This window comes from Leptosomus discolor, chromosome 14 (genome assembly GCF_034619465.1).
Source record: "Leptosomus discolor isolate bLepDis1 chromosome 14, bLepDis1.hap2, whole genome shotgun sequence".
Taxonomy (NCBI): domain Eukaryota; kingdom Metazoa; phylum Chordata; class Aves; order Leptosomiformes; family Leptosomidae; genus Leptosomus; species Leptosomus discolor.
This window is the reverse complement of record NC_141404.1, coordinates 14,942,373-14,959,088: the sequence shown is the minus strand read 5'-3', so window position 1 is coordinate 14,959,088 and position 16,716 is coordinate 14,942,373. Positions and strand designations below refer to the sequence as shown.

Sequence of the window (16,716 nt, the reverse complement as noted above, 5' to 3'; positions counted from 1 at the left end):
TCAGCCCATGCAGATGCCCTTCTCCTCTCTGCTCCCAAATCTTCTCCTTGTCTGAGTGCACCATTGTATGGGTGTTCGCAACTGTCCTGGTTTGTCTGGGATAGAATCATAGCCCAGCCATGCTAGCAGGCTCAAGTCAGCCAGGGCAGCTGATCCGTTAGCTACAGGTGTAGCCCACACCATAATGTCATGGTCATTATAAAGGGGGAAGGTGGTGGTGGTTGTCCTGTTGGACTTTTGGCTGGGGTGTCTCTTCCTCCTTATCTGGCTTCTCCCTGCTCCTGAGGACTGCTCTCCTGTTGAGGGTGATGGCTGCATGTTCATTTGGCTGAGCATAACTTTGCATACCTTCATTAGTACTGGGGTTGGTTCATTAAATCTGTTTTCACTTCAGCCCGTGGGTCTGCTCTCCTTTTCCTGATTGCCCTCCCTGGCTGGTGAGGGGTTGTTGGGTGATGGAGCAACTGTTAGAGTTTAGCCCTGGGTACAGGCTAAATGTAGACAGCAACCGTGAAAATCGACCCTGGGTCTTCAATGCTCAGATTTGCACACAGTTTCTTGTTGTATAATTTTGCTACAGATTCAGCAGTACCGATCTTACTATTTAACAGCAAAGTGCTATACCCTTGTATTGACCAGACAGAAGCTAGCGAGACAGGACTAAAACAAGGAACTGGTCTGCAACACGAAAGTGAGGTGCCAGCCAGGGACTGGGGCGTGAACACAGAGGTACTGATAGTCCTGAGTCACTTTAACTTTTTTCGCGGTGCTTTGTTGCCACCGGATGGCCGGACGTAAGATTGCAAGAATGAAATTTTTTTTTTAAAAAAAAAAAAAAAAAAAAGTCTTTTTAAGGCAGACATGTCTTAAATTTTATTAGATCCACTGATAGCTTTAAAAAAAAGCTTTTCAGCTCAAAGTCTTTCCATGCCCTGCTGACACAAGTATGTGCCTCGCAGGTAACAAATTACTTTTCTTTGAAGCGACAGCCATAATTGTGATATGCACAGAACAATTATATTTTATTTGTATTTTGCAGGAATTTCTCCTTGTCTTTTGCAATTTCCTTCCATAAGATGATGACAAGATATCTGGAAGATAATGACGTCATCAGGCCCGGAATAGCCACTAAAATGGTAATGCTGGGATGCTTGATCCACCCATCCTGATATTCCTTCACTAGCCATGGTAAGCACTCCAGTCGCCTCTCGCGCTGGCCCTCCTGACCACAGGAGCAGGTTTGCCTTGCGTGACCCAATCAATGTCCTGCTTCAGGTGTGATGCTGAACCACAGGGATGCCCAGCAGGCACCTTGGACAATCCTGGCCATATGATTTGAACATCTTTTTGTCCTTTTTCCCATTTCTTGAACCTACCTTTCTCTGTCCTTTCCTCATCTTTTTCCACTCCAATTCACCCTAATTATTTTTTTCCTAAAGGTCCTAGTTCTCATTCATTCATATCCAGCTTTCATATTTTTGACATCCTTGCCTAGTTGATCTTGTTGGTCTCGCAAAGCTCTGCTGCCCAAATGGTTCTTGATGCTCCCTCCAACCATCTCTGAAGTCTGTCTGTTTCTCACATCGCTCCCCCCTAAGCACTGGTGAAACCTAGCTGTCCCTCATGGTGCTGTCTGTAAGTTTTATTGGCCCCATACATTGTTATGTGCCACATGCAGCAAGTTATGTTGTGTCCAGTCACAAGTGTAACCTCAGGTCAGGGCATGCAGCCCTAAAAGCAATTTTTTTCCTGCTTATTCTAGCAGTTTTAGCCATGTTAAGAAGCTCTTACTGGCTCTTCAATTTCTCTTAAAAATACTGAGGCTGAAATGATTTGGAACTAAGGGACTGAGCTTTATGTTTATTGCTCTGGTAAAATCCCAGTGGCTGAAGAGTGGGTTCTGCCTTGGGACCATCGATGTGGCTGACAGAGGTCAAGGGAACATGAGTCAACTCGTGTCTGGTCAAGGGTACAGATATGAAGGGAGAACACAGAAACTGGCAGTTGTCACCTGCGACATTTACTTGCTTTTTATGTAGATGGATGAAGATGCTACAAAGAGGATGAGAGGAGGCCATGTGCTCCTCATACACAGCAGCTTTTAGACACGAAGAAAACCTTGTTACTTATTGGCACTCTGAGGAAAGTGACTGGGGTACAATCTGCCAGCTCTGCTTAGAAGATCTGTTTCCACAGGCTGTGTTGTTGTTTTTTTTTTTTTTTCCTGGGGTGCTCTAAAGTGTTTCCTGAATCCACAGTCGGAGAACTTCTTCTGAAGGCATCACACGCACCACCAGATCACATTGCTCAGCTTCTTCACTGCCACCCAGTATCAGCTCGGTGGGGGGCTCTGATACTTTCTGTAAAAGAAATGCACTCACTCAAACACCGCTGGGCTGGTAAGCTAATCTGCCTGTCGCTCATCTACTTTTCCCTACAAACTGTTCCCCTCATCCTTCCTGCCACAACTGCCCCAAGACCCTGTGCTCGGGAACCCACAGCCACAAAAGCTGCTGCCTGGACAGCACACTTAAGCTACTGACTTAAACATACTCTTACCGAGGGAGGAAAGAGGCTGCTTTTGATGATCAGTTTCTCCAGTTGGGAAGCTCAGCGCTGGTACCAGGGGACATGGAGCAGTGTTGCCAACGACACAGCTGTTTTGTTCAGGGAGCAGCTGGTCAGGCAGGGTCTGTCCATGCCTCCCAAGCTGCTCCCCCATAAGCACCAGTAGCATTGTCCCTGTTCAGGGCTCTAAGCTGAAGGCAGTGACAGCTGTACAGCCAACTCATGTGGGCTGTTTGACCCCTGCAGCTCAGCTCATCACACTGGAATGAGAAAGGTTTCCTGTGTGTGTGTCTTTTCTGCCTGTCCCATGCTTTTGTGAATACCCAGCACCCTAAAACCCCATAAAGCATAGAAAAAATTTTACCAGTGTGTCTGGCAGGATAGCAATGGGGCAGCAGGAATGCTGAAAGACTTTACTTGTTTTCCAGGTGAGGAAAGGCAGGGTCAAAGCAGCCACAGCAAAGCCGGTAGAGGAGATGAGAGCAGTAATCAGCCATGTGGATGTGCCACCTAGAAATAACAGAAGCAGCAAAACTCAGAGAGACTGTGAGGACAAACCACTCAATGCAGTCAGCCTGCACGCTCTGTGACTGCTCTTCCCACCCACCCTGGTGAGATCCTTTGATGGCACACTCCAGGAAAGGACCCCAGTGCCAGTATAGGGGGATGTACTCCAGAGTCTTCCTTTTTTACCTCCCCCAAGGAAAATATGGGCAGCATATTTGCAAACAAGACAGGAGATATTAGGTGGAAGGGAAAGAAGAGCTGCTGGGGTGTCCTTCTTGGGCATGACCATGCCAGGGGAATAGGAAGGAAGGCTGGGTGTTACCTTGTGCCCTCACGCACTGTGTCTGACTGAAGCTGCTGCTTCTGTTGATTGCTTCAACGTATGTCTGGGCTTTTACACAATACTCAGGTCCTGCTTCCATGGTGTCCAGGTGAACCACAGAGCTGACCTCCTTCACCACCTTCTGCTGCATCTGCCACAGGCCCAGAAGAGAAAGCATCAGAACACAGGGCAAGGACCTAACTGAGAACAGGAGTCCTAACATGATGCTAACCTAGGCTTTACTGTGAGAAAAGGAAGGAGCAGCAGGAGGTGTCAGAGAGGACTGTGTGAATGAGAGGAGGGAAAAGCAGCAAACAGGGAAGCACAGTAGAGTGCAGAATGAGACCACACAGGTCTGGAAGGGTAGGAGAGGATGGAAAGCAGGAGCTGTGAGCCAAAGAGGCGTAATGATGATGTTGGGCCACAACACTAGACCATGACCTACTCCCCTGGTGTAAGGGCTTAATGGCTAAGGTCTTAACTGATCTGAGTTTTTGCTAGGATACCAAAATCATGCCTGTGCTACCATGATTTGATAGGAGTGCCAGAACCATGCTGTGACAGGGGTTTGAGAGCTGTGTTGTGATTCTGGAGCATAGAAAGGGGATAGACTGGGCTAGTGAGGAGCGAGTGAATTTGGTGTGTGCAACTGTAACAGACTTCAGCAACTCTCAAACAGCGTATGAACACCAGTATACTATTTTCTTGAAATAAATAGGACTCCATTAACTGCTAGCAAAATGAAGTTGCTATTCCCAGTCTCCTCCATCATGGGAGGACAACTAGCTAGTTGCTCCTAATTCTTGCTGTGTTGCAGATGCAAAGCCTGTGCTCCCAGAAGGCCTGATCAACTTCCAGCATCACACACATACGGACACCTCCAACAAGCCAGTAGAGCTCTCCTGGCAGGGCAAGTCCTTCTCTCCATCAAAATATCCTTCTCCACAGAAACGTGATCTTGAGGGCCATTAATTTGAAAAGATTTCAAGGACAAAATCAGGTCAGTGACTACCTGGACTGTGTAACCTCTCGCAAACCTCAAATCAGACATGCCAAATGTTTCAATTACTAAAAAAAGCATTAAAAGAGTCCTAGCAGAGAACCGGACATGTACTGACCAGTAAACCTCATGCTTGTGACAGTCCGATTGGTAGAAAGTATTCTGAAGCTTGGAATTAATGTTTAGGTGATTAATATCATATACTGAAGAAGAGTTAACATTTAATTCCTAAAAGGCAATCAGATACAAACCTATATAATTCTTTCTAAGGTGTCAGAAAGCTCATGGACAATGTTGATCTCATTTACTTGGATTTCCAAAAGGTAGTCAAGAATATCTATTTCGAAAGCCTATAAAGCTAACAGCCATGTGATAAAAAGGCATTGGATCTCTGAGTGCACTAACCAGGCTGCAATGGCCCTGAGCAGCCCTGCCTGCCATCCTCCCAATCCTCCTGTCTGTGGCTCAGGAGCCCCATTTAAGCTCAGCCCAGGACCTTCAGTCCCAGTCTGAGCTATACTGGAGGTTTGCCTGTCTCCAGACCTACCTCCAGGATGGCCCTTGGACCTACGTTTTATGTAGCTTGTCTCCTGGATGGACACTTGTTTAGTACATTGCAGCCTCGTCTCCAGCCCTGTCTCTCATCCTATCTCCTTTTTGCTCCTGGCTGGGGTCCCCATACGGATCCCTGGCCTGGTTCATCGCTTGTCTTGTCTAGGGCTGCTGATGGACCCTGTTACCAGTACGAGGTTCTGCCCGCTGTGGTCAGACCCTGTGGGCCTGTGCTTCGTTGGGGAGGGCACTGCTTGCACTGGGATCACCCTTGGCTCCTGGTTTACCTGTTCATAGCGAGCAGCCCTGCTCCTGCTGCTTCCTGACAGAAGAAAGACTTTTCTATGGTTAAATTACTAATCCTTTCTCAGAGTGGAAGGAAGTGATGGGGGAGGCCCATGCAGGTCAGTGCTCACCACCGTATTACTACAGATGATCAGGAAGAAAAATGAAAACTGATACATACTAATGATACTAAAAAAACCCCCACTTCAGAATAATAAAGATGACAGCCAACTGTGAAGAACAGCAGGAGGATCTTGTAATAAAATGATAAATGAAATTCAACACAAATAAATGCGAAATGATGCTCATGAGAATTTTTCCCCTTCATTATTACAGTCAGTGACTGGACCTTAAGCCGAGCATCCCCCATCGGAAACAGGAACGTGGGGTTCAGGTTTCATGGAATAGTCAGTTCTGCTAGTCACCCACATTAACAATTGCCAGGAAAAGGAAAGAGTGTGAAAACTTATTTTGTTTTATGGTGCTAACCCATAGTGCTCCTGCAGTTTACTCCCTGCCCACCTTGTTAAAGGCAAAAATAGTTGTTCCCAGTGGAAGCCCTTCCAGCTAAGTAGTTTGGGAGTCCTTGGCCTGGAAAAAGATACACAATATAAAAATAGTAGAGTGGTGGGGAAAGTGAATAGGGAATAACTGATCTTTATCTCTCTCTCTCCCCTGGCCCCAAACCAAGACTGAGACTGCACAACAGTTAAGCTTGAAAACCGGAACAGAAAAACTAATGGAACAAAAATCCATCAAGGGCTATTAATGGTATCACTTCTGGCTCAGGAGTTTCCTGGAACTGTGTCTCTGAAATCTCAGAAAATAATCTAATTACACAGAGGTTCTCTCCTTATTATTTTCCTTCGTCATCTCCATTGCCCACTGGCAGAGAGAGGATTCTGGGTTTGGTGGTCCCATGGTATGACTTTATATGGCTGCTTTCACGCTTTTATGTTCTTAGATGCTATGGATGCACCAAGTTCCCAGGAGAAAACAAAAAAATTGATGCCTAGTGAAAACAGAAGGACCTGAATGGAGCATAAATTGTCACTGCTTCAGTATTACCCGGGTGTAAGCAATGCCCTCAGCTAAGCAAGTTGCAGCTCACTGCCAGAGGCAAGCTGTTTTACAAAAATCTCCTGAGAAAACTGTGTCAGCACCTCAGTGTGACACCTTAATCTTGGTCTGATTAAATCAAATGATGTTCAGAGAAGAAAGTCAGTATAAACACCTTCAATTCCTGACTTCTGGTTTCTTTCAACTGTTGAGGTCCCTAGGGGATTCATCTTCCCAGGGAAAGAAGTATGGAAAGAACAGACAAGCTTCTCCATGGGGGTAAGAGCAACCCACTGGTATATGCAGAGGAATATGGCACACACTGACTCCAGGCAGGTTTTCCAGCCTCACAGCAGGAGCTTGGGCTGGCAAACAGGCCCTGGGCAATGTCTGTATGCTTTCACTCAGTATGTGGGCTCTCTGTTATTGCCCAAAACCCAAGGGTAAAACTCACCCTACTCTCCTGGCCCTTCTTCCAATAGAGAACACAGAACTGAAAGGCAGGCCCCATGTCTTCCAGCTCCACTAGTAAATGATACCCATCTGCTATGACCTTCATCAGAGGTGGAGTCAGGGAAGCTGCCAACACAGAGAGAGCACCATTATCACTTCAGAGGCAACCCTTTTCTCTTCCTTTTTGCAGCTAGGAGAGGAAGAGAAGCTGCCATCATGAGCACAGTAACATTAATCTGGAATAACAGATGGTTGCTTCAGTGGGGCAGAAACTTCTCTCTGCTCTACCTCCCAGTATGTCCAGATACGACAGCAGACTTTGAGCAGGAGAAGGACTATCAGTGGCATTGCAAACAGCAGTTTGGCAATAGCTGAGTGGCACAGATCTTCAAAGGTTTTGAATTTTCTCCAGTGGAGGAGGTGTCTGGCCTGAGGGTCCCCTGTGATCAACAGAAGCAGAACCAGCTGGGCGACCAGAAGTTGAGACCCCAGATCAGGCCAGTTCTTCTGCTCCTGGACCTTAGCTTAGCACTAACATACAGAACAGGAGCTGTGAAACCATTGCTTCTTCATGGGAATTTTGGGAGTTATTCAAAGGTGAAAGAAAAAACAAAGTGAGCCTCAGGATAACTCTGGCAGTTCACATGAATCCTGATTTTCTTTTAGTATCTATGTGATTTTAGAAAGACTTGGGCTGATGACCTGTTGTGACTTAAGTTTTTGTAAACGTATGCAAGTAAATCTGCAGGTGATTTGCTTCATGCTTACTTTGATATTCAAAGCTTGGTTCAGTCTGGGATTCTGCTGTGAAGAGAATTAGTGAAACAATCAGAATCAATCAAGCATGGATGAAAATACACACTGTACATCTGTGACCTGGGAATCAAGGCAGTAGAGAGATCATATTTGCAGTATTTATCTATGCCATTCTTTACCTGTCTGCGTTTGCTGAAACTGGTTTCAACCTCCTTGCTTTCAAGAAAGGCAGGAGAGCAATATATATAGCCACCTACAGAAGATGTCAATGGAATTTTCTCTTACATCCAGTGAATTGCCATTAATGAATGAACTAAATGAAAATATAAAATCCAAGTATGTTCATGATGAGTGTGCCACAAATGGGAGGCCTGGAAAACTACTTTATACTTTTAAATTAAAAGCTGAGAATCTGCTTAACATGATGTCTCAAAATAAAAAAAGTGATACCATTTGAAGGTTAAAAACAAATATTAGGCTAATGTATTAACAAATGGACATTGCAAGATGCAACTACTAACCAAATGGGAGCATTTATATTTATCTCTGTGCTGGCACACCAGATGCCAACTAAATATTTGAATTTTGAGAAATGAAGAAGTAAGACTGACAAAATTGTTAGTTTTATGAAGAGCTTTTAAAAGTGTTTTCCATATGTTACCACACTATGTGTATCTACACCTAAGGCTTTGACACTGGAGCTATTTAGTCTAGAAGTACTGTGGGCTGTGCTGGTGCCCTGACTGTCTGTGAACTACATATGGAACCTGTGGGCTGTGCTTTGAATTCCTTAATTACTCTCAGCCTCAATGCCAGGTTTTCTAAGAGATGCAGAAGCAGAGGCAAGGGAAAGTGAGCAGTAAAAACACATAAGGACAAGAACATACAGTGACTTTTCCTTCTCTTTTAAACATTTGTCCATATATGCATATTCACATTGCAGCCCATTGCAAGCTGTATCCTCTGAGCTTTCACAGCTTAGCCAAAGGATTGTATTGAGGTCTCTAAGACACAGGACCAAGCTGTCAAAAACTTCACTGTACCATGAGTAAGTTGCTGCTTTTCTTCATGCAGAGGGTCAAGTTAAGGCATATCCTTCCTCTACCTCTGCCTGACAGTATGCTCTGTGGCTCAACTCTGTGCCACCATAGCTCCTAGAAAAAGGAAGGATTTTTCATCTAAAGCACTGTCCAGAAAACACCAACAGACACGCTCATCAACTTAGGTGGCACTTCTGATGGTGCTGCTTTGACTAAGTGCTCTGTATGAGTAAGCACTGCTCACTCATGAGTGGTAGATAACTTCTAATGACTGATGAAAGTTTAAGATCAGGTCAGCTCTGGTCTCAGGCAGGTATCTTCTTCCCTGGCTAAAACTGATGACTGCCACCCATTCCAGACTCAGCGCTGCACTCTAATAGTGACCTCAACAGAGGTTTTCCACTACCGTTTTTATTGCTGAAAGCAGTTGACTACATGGCAGAGAACAGAGGTAACGATTCCAGAGAAACACTGGAAATTGTATGCTAATTTTAGGCTGCAACATGGTCCTTGGGTTGAGCTGGGCCTCAAGTTTGCAGGAGTTGGAAGGATATAGAAAAATACCATGCATCGCTCGGACTGCACCAATGCTACGGTTTCCATTTTTCTTCCCTCTTCTGAGGTTACTTCATATATCTGAGAACATGGGAGGAGGGAAACATGTCTGGAAGGGAGTGGGACTTCCAGGACAGCGTGAGGCAGACAGGGGGTGACATAGCTGTTTTCTAGAGTAAGTGCTTCCATAGGATCAAGTTCTAGACCATCAGAAGTGACTAGATGACATGGATTAGATGGAGCATTGACAGCAACCCTGACTGATCAGAACTCTTTGAAATCAGGGACAAGAGTGGCCAACTTGCCAAAAGAAATGCCTGGAGTCTTCTTACCTATCTTTGAAGCCCTTAAAATTCAAGCCCTGGTAAATTTGGCCCTGCCTTAGGAGTAACTCATGTCCAAGAACGCATCATGTCTAAGAGTGAAACATCCAAACTCAGTATGAGAGGACCTGAGAAGTAGGATGTGCTCTGTGCATTTATGGACTTTGTGTGACATGCACAGTACCACAAATACGCACATGAGCAATCCCTCAACACGGAACTCTGAGAAATTAACACGACTGATGTAGCTTAAGCCAAATGGCAGGACTCACTTGTGATGCGATTGAAGAAACCTTTCAGGGTGCCCCACTGTGATCTTCTAGCACCAACATCTGCCCTTACACGCAGGTTATAGGCCACAGTGGCTGAGATATCCTCTGTGATGTTACACACTGTGGCCGTGATAAGCGAACATTCACAGATGGGAATCCAGGTCTCATTGACGTACTCTCGTTCATACTCCCTGATAAGCGGAAAAGAAAGCAGAGAGGCAACAGTCTGACAGAACATGTATCTGTGACATGGGCTAAGGCTGCTTGCTAGTGCTTTCCAGGTAAAACCAGTACTGGGATACAACGGGGCTGGAATACCAGGAGTGTATGAAACCAGTATGGGTGTGTTATAGATCCTAGCTAGAGAAAGTCTCCCGGAGCCAGTTTGTTCTTGAGCCAAATGCAGCATGACATTGTAGGAGGTGGGCACAGCCAACGCAGTGTTGATGCATCAAATCCTGCCCACGCACTCGACTTGATCATCCCTGGTAAACAATTCTAAAGCCATACTGTGATACAAGTAACTGCTCAAGATGTAGCAGAAACCCCCTGTAATGTGTGTTAAGTGTTTACAAGATTAACACTGAATAAATCTCAAATGTTTTCTTTTTCCTCTTCTAAATAAACTGTTGCTAATCTTCCTAACTTTGAATTCTTTGGAAAGAGGCAGTTTTCATATGTGGGCTTAATGCACACCTTGGATTACTCAGGTATGTATTAACCTTAAACAGTCTCAGAATTGGAATAAAAGAATTCCCCTCCCTGCTTCCCCCCCCCCCCCCCCCCCCCATTTGTGATCAACGGTGCTGGAGCATCAAACTTCTCTTAGGCCTGTGAACTGAATAGTGCTCAAGACATTCAAACAGTGCAGGATTTTAAGTCTGAGTAAACAGTTTCCAAAGAGCAAAGAAGAAAGAAATCAGAAATTACCCCTGAAACTCAACAGAGTATCTCACGGTATCTCCCTGGATGATCACAGGACTCCAAGTTAAGAAGTGTTTCATGTTGGTGGAAAGAATAGAGATATTCTGAGGCGCCGGCAACAAAGCATCTTCACCTAAAATTCCCAGCAAAAGAAAAAGAAATAAGAAAGAAAGAAGCTATATGATTGTTTCAGAAAAAAAAAGCTTAGAAGAATAGTGCAGAACTGTGTTTTGCATCGAAATACACACTCTTCATTTCACTACTGTCACTTGGTGTTTAAAAGTATTTTACAGAGAAGAAGAAATGACAACCAAAGAGCAAATGACAGAGCAGTTAGGCTGGCACTGCTTACAGAAAGGCAAAGCGGATCTTTTCATTATTTTAGAGTTTTTCATTGTATCAGTAAAACAGTGAGAAAAGGTCAAGCTTTTATAAAGTCATCCAATTCAATTCAATGAAGTCAAGTATCAGGTACTGTATTGCACCCTGTAGACTGTTCCAATGAATGTCATGGTGCTATTTCTGTCCAGGCTTGACTGGACTGGACACTGAAGATCCTAGCTCTGGTACAGCTCTTTTCACGTTGCAGGATTCTAATAATGTAAGTGCTTGTAGGCTGCAATCAAAGTACCTCTTAATAGAATAAACTTATTCAATGGACTATAAATGAATGAACTTATTACATTACTTTTCCTTGTAATTTTGGTTCCCATATTACTTTCGGGCGTTGGCATACCTAAGTATGTGAATTATGTAACAGACTTCAGTTACATGATCAGACACTAGTTTTTCCACGTGACTCACGCACACAGTGATGTTCCAAGTGTGAACAGGGGTAAACTGTACTGGAGTGTTTCATAATTTTTGAAGCCCTTGACTTCAGGACTTTTTGGATATACATTTTTTTGTATTCAACAGTACTGAGCCCTATCTTACTAAACTGTCTAGAAATCAATTTTAAAAGAAGAAGATAGTTCTGAATTGGACTATCTATCTTTTAATGGCCCCAAGTATTTTGTATCTGGTTGAGACCAGTCTTGGTTTCCTGGCTATGCTCATCTTAGGACACTGTTTTCCTGGTTTGCTGGCAAAACCAGTGACTCTTCTGTTGGCACAGTGAGACCTCTCACTTCATTTCAGCCGAATCTCAAAAGCTCATATGCAGATACTAAGGTTTCTTTCTTGCATTCATCAGGAAAAACTCTGGGCCTAATGACAGTGTATGTATCTCTCTAAACAAAGTTCACTGGTTTAAGTTTCTGTTTGGTACTAATAGATTCAGGATGGGCACAAGTTCTGCTATGCATAAGAACTCTTCTCCAAGAAAATTAAAACATATAAAAACCTAATACTCATGTGTGTTATCTACAGAGTGTATTTGCTGATTTTTACTGGGCCACATACCTTCCGTGGCAAAGCCATAGCACACAGCAGCTATTCATTCAGTGCCATGGAGTGTTTGCACTTGAGTGTCAGAAAACTAAGCCCCCAGCACTGCAGGTAGGATGGTGGTGGGGGGGTATAGTGTTATGAACATATAACTCACACGAATGGTGCACTAATTTTGACGTCTGCCTTCAGATGAAGGGGTGTGCATCCCTAGAGAAAGGTAGTCTTTACCTTTCATAATCAAAGAATATAGAAACAGATATCTGTGTGGGCATAAGTATACACATATGCATGTGCGTGTAGCTGTTAGATGTACAAATGGTAAGATTTTTATGTTTGTAAGGTTAAATAATTAAATAACAAATACACTAAAGTAAAACTTATGATTCAGCTTTAACATGTCTCACTTGATGGTACGTACAGAGATGTTGGTAACTGCATAACCATGCCCTACTGCAAACACAGTGGACAGCCCCCAGAAGAGTCAGAAAGGTGTAAAGCTCAAACTTGATACCTTTTCATCCAGTACACAAATTAAATGGAGTCCCTGAGCAGTAAAAGCAATGATGCACTTCTCTGCTTTCTGCCTGGGACTTAGAGCCAGGCTGAAAGCTGTAGTTTGGAAGAGAGGTTCATGCTCTTCCAAAATACTGTTGATCTAAACATAAGGTATCCTGTGTTGTATTCAAACAAATTATATTCATGGTTTCTCCAATCCATCTGTTGCAACAGCCCACAAAACAATTGTAAGCAAATACATGTTTAACACTGAGAGAAAAAACAATTCTAGGTTATATAAACAGGTAAAGCACTGAGTATAAACAGTGAAGTATGTTGTTTCAGTACTAAAATGCTCCATTAATTCTGGTCTATGCATTTTGAAGGCAAAAGAAACAACAATCATACGAAGTGCAGGAGACAACTGGACAAGGAGATCAGGCAGGACCCAGAAGGCTGTTAGCCTGGGGCTGCACACCGCTTCCATTTGATTTTGGATTCACAAGCAGCATGTAAATAGCCTCACAGGAAAAGCCAAACTACAGTCTTGCAAGCCAGGGTACTGACTCTTACCCTAACAGCTCCAGTCATGCCAAAGAAAAGACACGTCTGGATTTTCTCTGTAAATAGTATTTTTGCCTCCTGCCCAGTATATTTTATTTAATTTGTTACGCAAAGAATGGATTTCCATTTAGAATGGTGATGATTTCTCTTGTTTAACATTTTTCTCCTCTTTGTGTTAAACAATCTACAAGTACCAAAAAAAAAATAATTTCATGATCAAGTCCAGTGCATTTGTCTGGCTTACTTTTCAGTTTAAAATGCCATAAACAAACCCTGATAAAATTCCATTCTCTGGGATAGATTTTGATACCCTTCTTTCTGTGTGAATGTAGAATACAATACTATTTCATCACTACTATTTCGTCATTACTTGCTGTAACTTCATCACCACTATCACCACTACTTACTGTTAAATGTTAAGTGAACACCACAAAAATATTAATAAAATTACCTCTTTGTTCATAATAGCCTCTCCTTTCAGGGTCTCAACAAACACAAGAAGAAACAGTAACTCCAGAATCAGTGTTTCATAGCGCTCAGAAGTTATTTACCTCATCTGTACTTCTTCTGGCATGCCCCTTAAAATTTTATATACAGGGCTGAGAAAGCCTTTTTCACTGTGGTGCTAATAACCATTGTTTTTTATCTTCCAAGCATTGTACCATTTAATCTCCTTTTTCTAATCTGGAAGACAACAATGTCACCAGCTTCTTGTATCTTCAAGCATGGTCTGCCTCTCTGCACTTGAGGACACTTCAGTGAAGGGGAATCTGACAAGGGAATTCTGAACTCTAAATACTGGTGATAAGAAAATAGAGTGATGTCTGGAACACTCCAAAATGCTAAAGGAAATTTCTTTGTAAGCTAAATGGTGAAAATAAGAGCCATACATCTTTAACTCCTAGAAACATAGCATTTTAGACAACAATAATACATTATGCTAATCACTCTCTTTTGCTGTCACTCTAACCTGAAGGCTCTGGGAACATCCCCTCCCCCATTTGCCGATTACACAAACTGACTGCACAAGGCAAGTCCATAGTACATGCCCCTTTGCCTGTTTTTCTCCCCAGCACCCGGAATACAAAGCCTGGACTCCCAGGCAAGACAGGAACACACTTTTTTCTAACCTGGTGTCTGCTCTGCCCAACCGCAGGGGCAGATTTAGACATAAATATTCAATCAAAAAATGTTCTTTGCTCAGAAAGGAGACTAGGACAGAAATTGTCATATTTTAGGTAAAGGCCAAGAGAATGGGAGACACAGTGTAATTTCTCTCCTACTGTCTGTCACAGTGTTCTTAGAAGACAAAATTGGATAAGTATGTGGCTGAGCAAGGCTGGCAGTCACTACACACATGGGCAACATGGCTTGGTGCAGAAATATCACACAGCTAGCCAGGCCTTAAACAAAACACAGTAAACATATCCCCAAATTTCTTTAAAGAACAGTTGCCCAGCTTGCCATCTTTTAAAAAGCATTTTTCATAATCTTTGCTATTCCACAGAATAAACGTCCAGAGCATACGCAACTTGTCACTGAGTCAGTGATTTCCATACCTAGCAACTAAGGACTATAAATAATGATCCAAAGTGTTTTGCCAGCCAAGGAAGCTACAAAATGATTTTTTCTGGGGCAGAGAACAAAATGGAGCAAGACACAACCTGAATTCAAGAGCTAAGATGGCACATTTAGGAAGACAGAACTGAGCAAAATCAGAGCACACTGGCAAGCCGTGTTTGCTTGCTAGGGGGCTGACCATCGCAAAAACACTGAAGCATAATCAGGAGATCTGAGGCCAAACTCCTTCTAAAAGATGTGTTTGGAGCCTAGTACTTACTTTGAGAAGCAGATTACTAATTACCCAACCTCCTTCCAGGGTAAAGGAGACCCTCAGTGAGCATTTTTTAGCTATTAATTAACCCTTTATACCCTTCCTCTCTGACCCTGCATCCCGTCCACCGGCAGGGCATCCCCTTTGCTCAAAGAGATCAGCATTAAAAGAGAACTTGAAAGCACAGCTTCTCACAGAACAGCAAAAGAGCAGAGACAAATACAGTATTAGTAGGTTAATTTCCTTCAAACTGAAACTCCCCTTTAGATTTCAGAATTGACTTGCAGAACATAGAATTTATGGATTGTATTTTTCATTTGCTTATTCAATTATTAATTTTAGACAAAAAGTTAAAATTCAAGATCACTTGACCTCATACTATTTGGCTTAAGTTTTGTAGAGGCAAGTTTAACAAAAGGACAAAAGACCTTTTGTTTCTCACAACCCCTTCGTCTTCTGACTTAAGCCAACTGAAGATATTTTAGCCATTTACCTGTGAGATTTGGTGCAATCAAAGCGCAGAGGAAGAAGGAGATGAGATTTAGTGACATTTTGCTGATGCCTGTCGCCTTTTCCCACATTCATACCCTGTTGTGCAGCTCAGAAATTTCCCTTCCTAGACAAGGAGCGCTATCTGTGCCAGCCATGATGCCAGCGAAGTGCAGACTCTAGGGGAATATTGCAAACACTGGCTCTCTGGCTGTCTGTGCCAATGCTAAGACGTACGTACATTGTTTGTAAGGGTGTAGTTACAGGGAGTGCCCGGGTAATCCAATGCCAGCATTTCTTTACAGGTTTGTGCAACTGCTCAACTAGATGGTATAACTCTCTTTCACTTAGTTAGCAATTACATATTAAACAAAGACATTATAAGGAGGAAACAGGATTCATTGGATATTTCCATGGAGTTTATATAGCTGTAAATGTTCATTTTTCTGCTCATTCCCCAAACTAGATAAATTCTGATGCTTCCAAGCACCAGGAAAGTTTCCCAGTATTACTGAGGCATGCCTGTTACCAAGGCCTTGCACAAAGGACTGGTGAAGGACTGTGCGCCTCTGGGCTCGCAGAAGGGTGTTTCGTGCTCCAATTTATCTTAAAATACCACTTTTATGGCAGCTGCATTGGGTGTGTACTGAGGAGGACATTGTGTTTTCAGATCTGATTTGGTGCAGGCACATGTATCCCAAGGTTTTCCCATCTTCCGAGGTCCAGTGCTCTCCATCTCACCTCTTGAGCAGGCTCTTCAGCTGGATGCAGCTCTGAGACCACCTTAGAAACCTAAACTGCCTGATGGCTCCAAGGCTGCAGCAACAGCTACCTTTGTGCTTGTGAGGCTGATTTCTTCAGAGGCCAAGGGAAAGACTAAGTTTAGGTGGAAGCTTTTTATGTTCTACAAAAAGCCATTTAAATTAAATTAAATATCTGTGCAGATAATGGGGGAAAAAGACAAAATCCTACCAAATGCTTTTAGCTCTGATGAAAGCAAGTATTAGAAACCTCTCCTCTAAAATCTCTTCCTGCTCCTTACAGTTTGTCACCTTAGAAAGGCCTTTTATTTCTTTAAAAAAATTATTTCCTTTCTGATACCTTTTAATAGCAAATACATGCCTACTGTTTTCAGTGGTGAACTAAAGGGATCTGTCAAAACTTGTTTAGTCCTTATTTTCTCAGGAAAGAAAGGATCTTTTTTATTTATGAAAGAATAAAATTAGTATTCAGTTAATCACAAGTCTCCGGATTGTCAGACATGCAGGAACAGCACATGCAGCTACTCCCCAAAGTTTGCTTCTTTCTTCCATCCTCTCCCTTTCT

The 16,716-nt window shown here is 43.1% G+C and overlaps 1 protein-coding gene across 2 annotated transcripts; it reads right to left on the bottom strand.

Moving 5' to 3' along the window:
* Positions 1–2,234: 2,234 nt before the first annotated feature.
* IL20RB (interleukin 20 receptor subunit beta) lies at positions 2,235–15,482 on the bottom strand. Of its 2 annotated transcripts, none has more exons than XM_009948731.2 (7): positions 15,395–15,482; positions 10,623–10,749; positions 9,693–9,883; positions 6,748–6,872; positions 3,398–3,548; positions 2,933–3,078; positions 2,235–2,360 (listed from the first exon to the last, which is right to left on the bottom strand). In XM_009948731.2, the coding sequence occupies exons 1-7, from the start codon at positions 15,480–15,482 to the stop codon at positions 2,235–2,237; spliced, it is 954 nt and encodes a 317-aa protein (XP_009947033.2). The 2 variants fall into 2 exon arrangements, with proteins under 2 accessions (XP_009947033.2, XP_086329380.1); XM_086473254.1 differs by having other exon boundaries at positions 10,623–10,760; positions 15,397–15,452.
* Between the last annotated feature and the right edge of the window lie 1,234 nt (positions 15,483–16,716).

Coding starts and splice junctions, on each gene's coding strand:
- IL20RB (XM_009948731.2), bottom strand. CDS start 15,482: ATGTGGGAAAAGGCGACAGGCATCAGCAAAATGTCACTAAATCTCATC. Junction 10,750..15,394: donor GATTGCACCAAATCTCACAG/GTAAATGGCTAA, acceptor TGGGAATTTTAG/GTGAAGATGCTTTGTTGCCG. Junction 2,361..2,932: donor CTATCCTGCCAGACACACTG/GTAAAATTTTTT, acceptor TTTCTTTTACAG/AAAGTATCAGAGCCCCCCAC.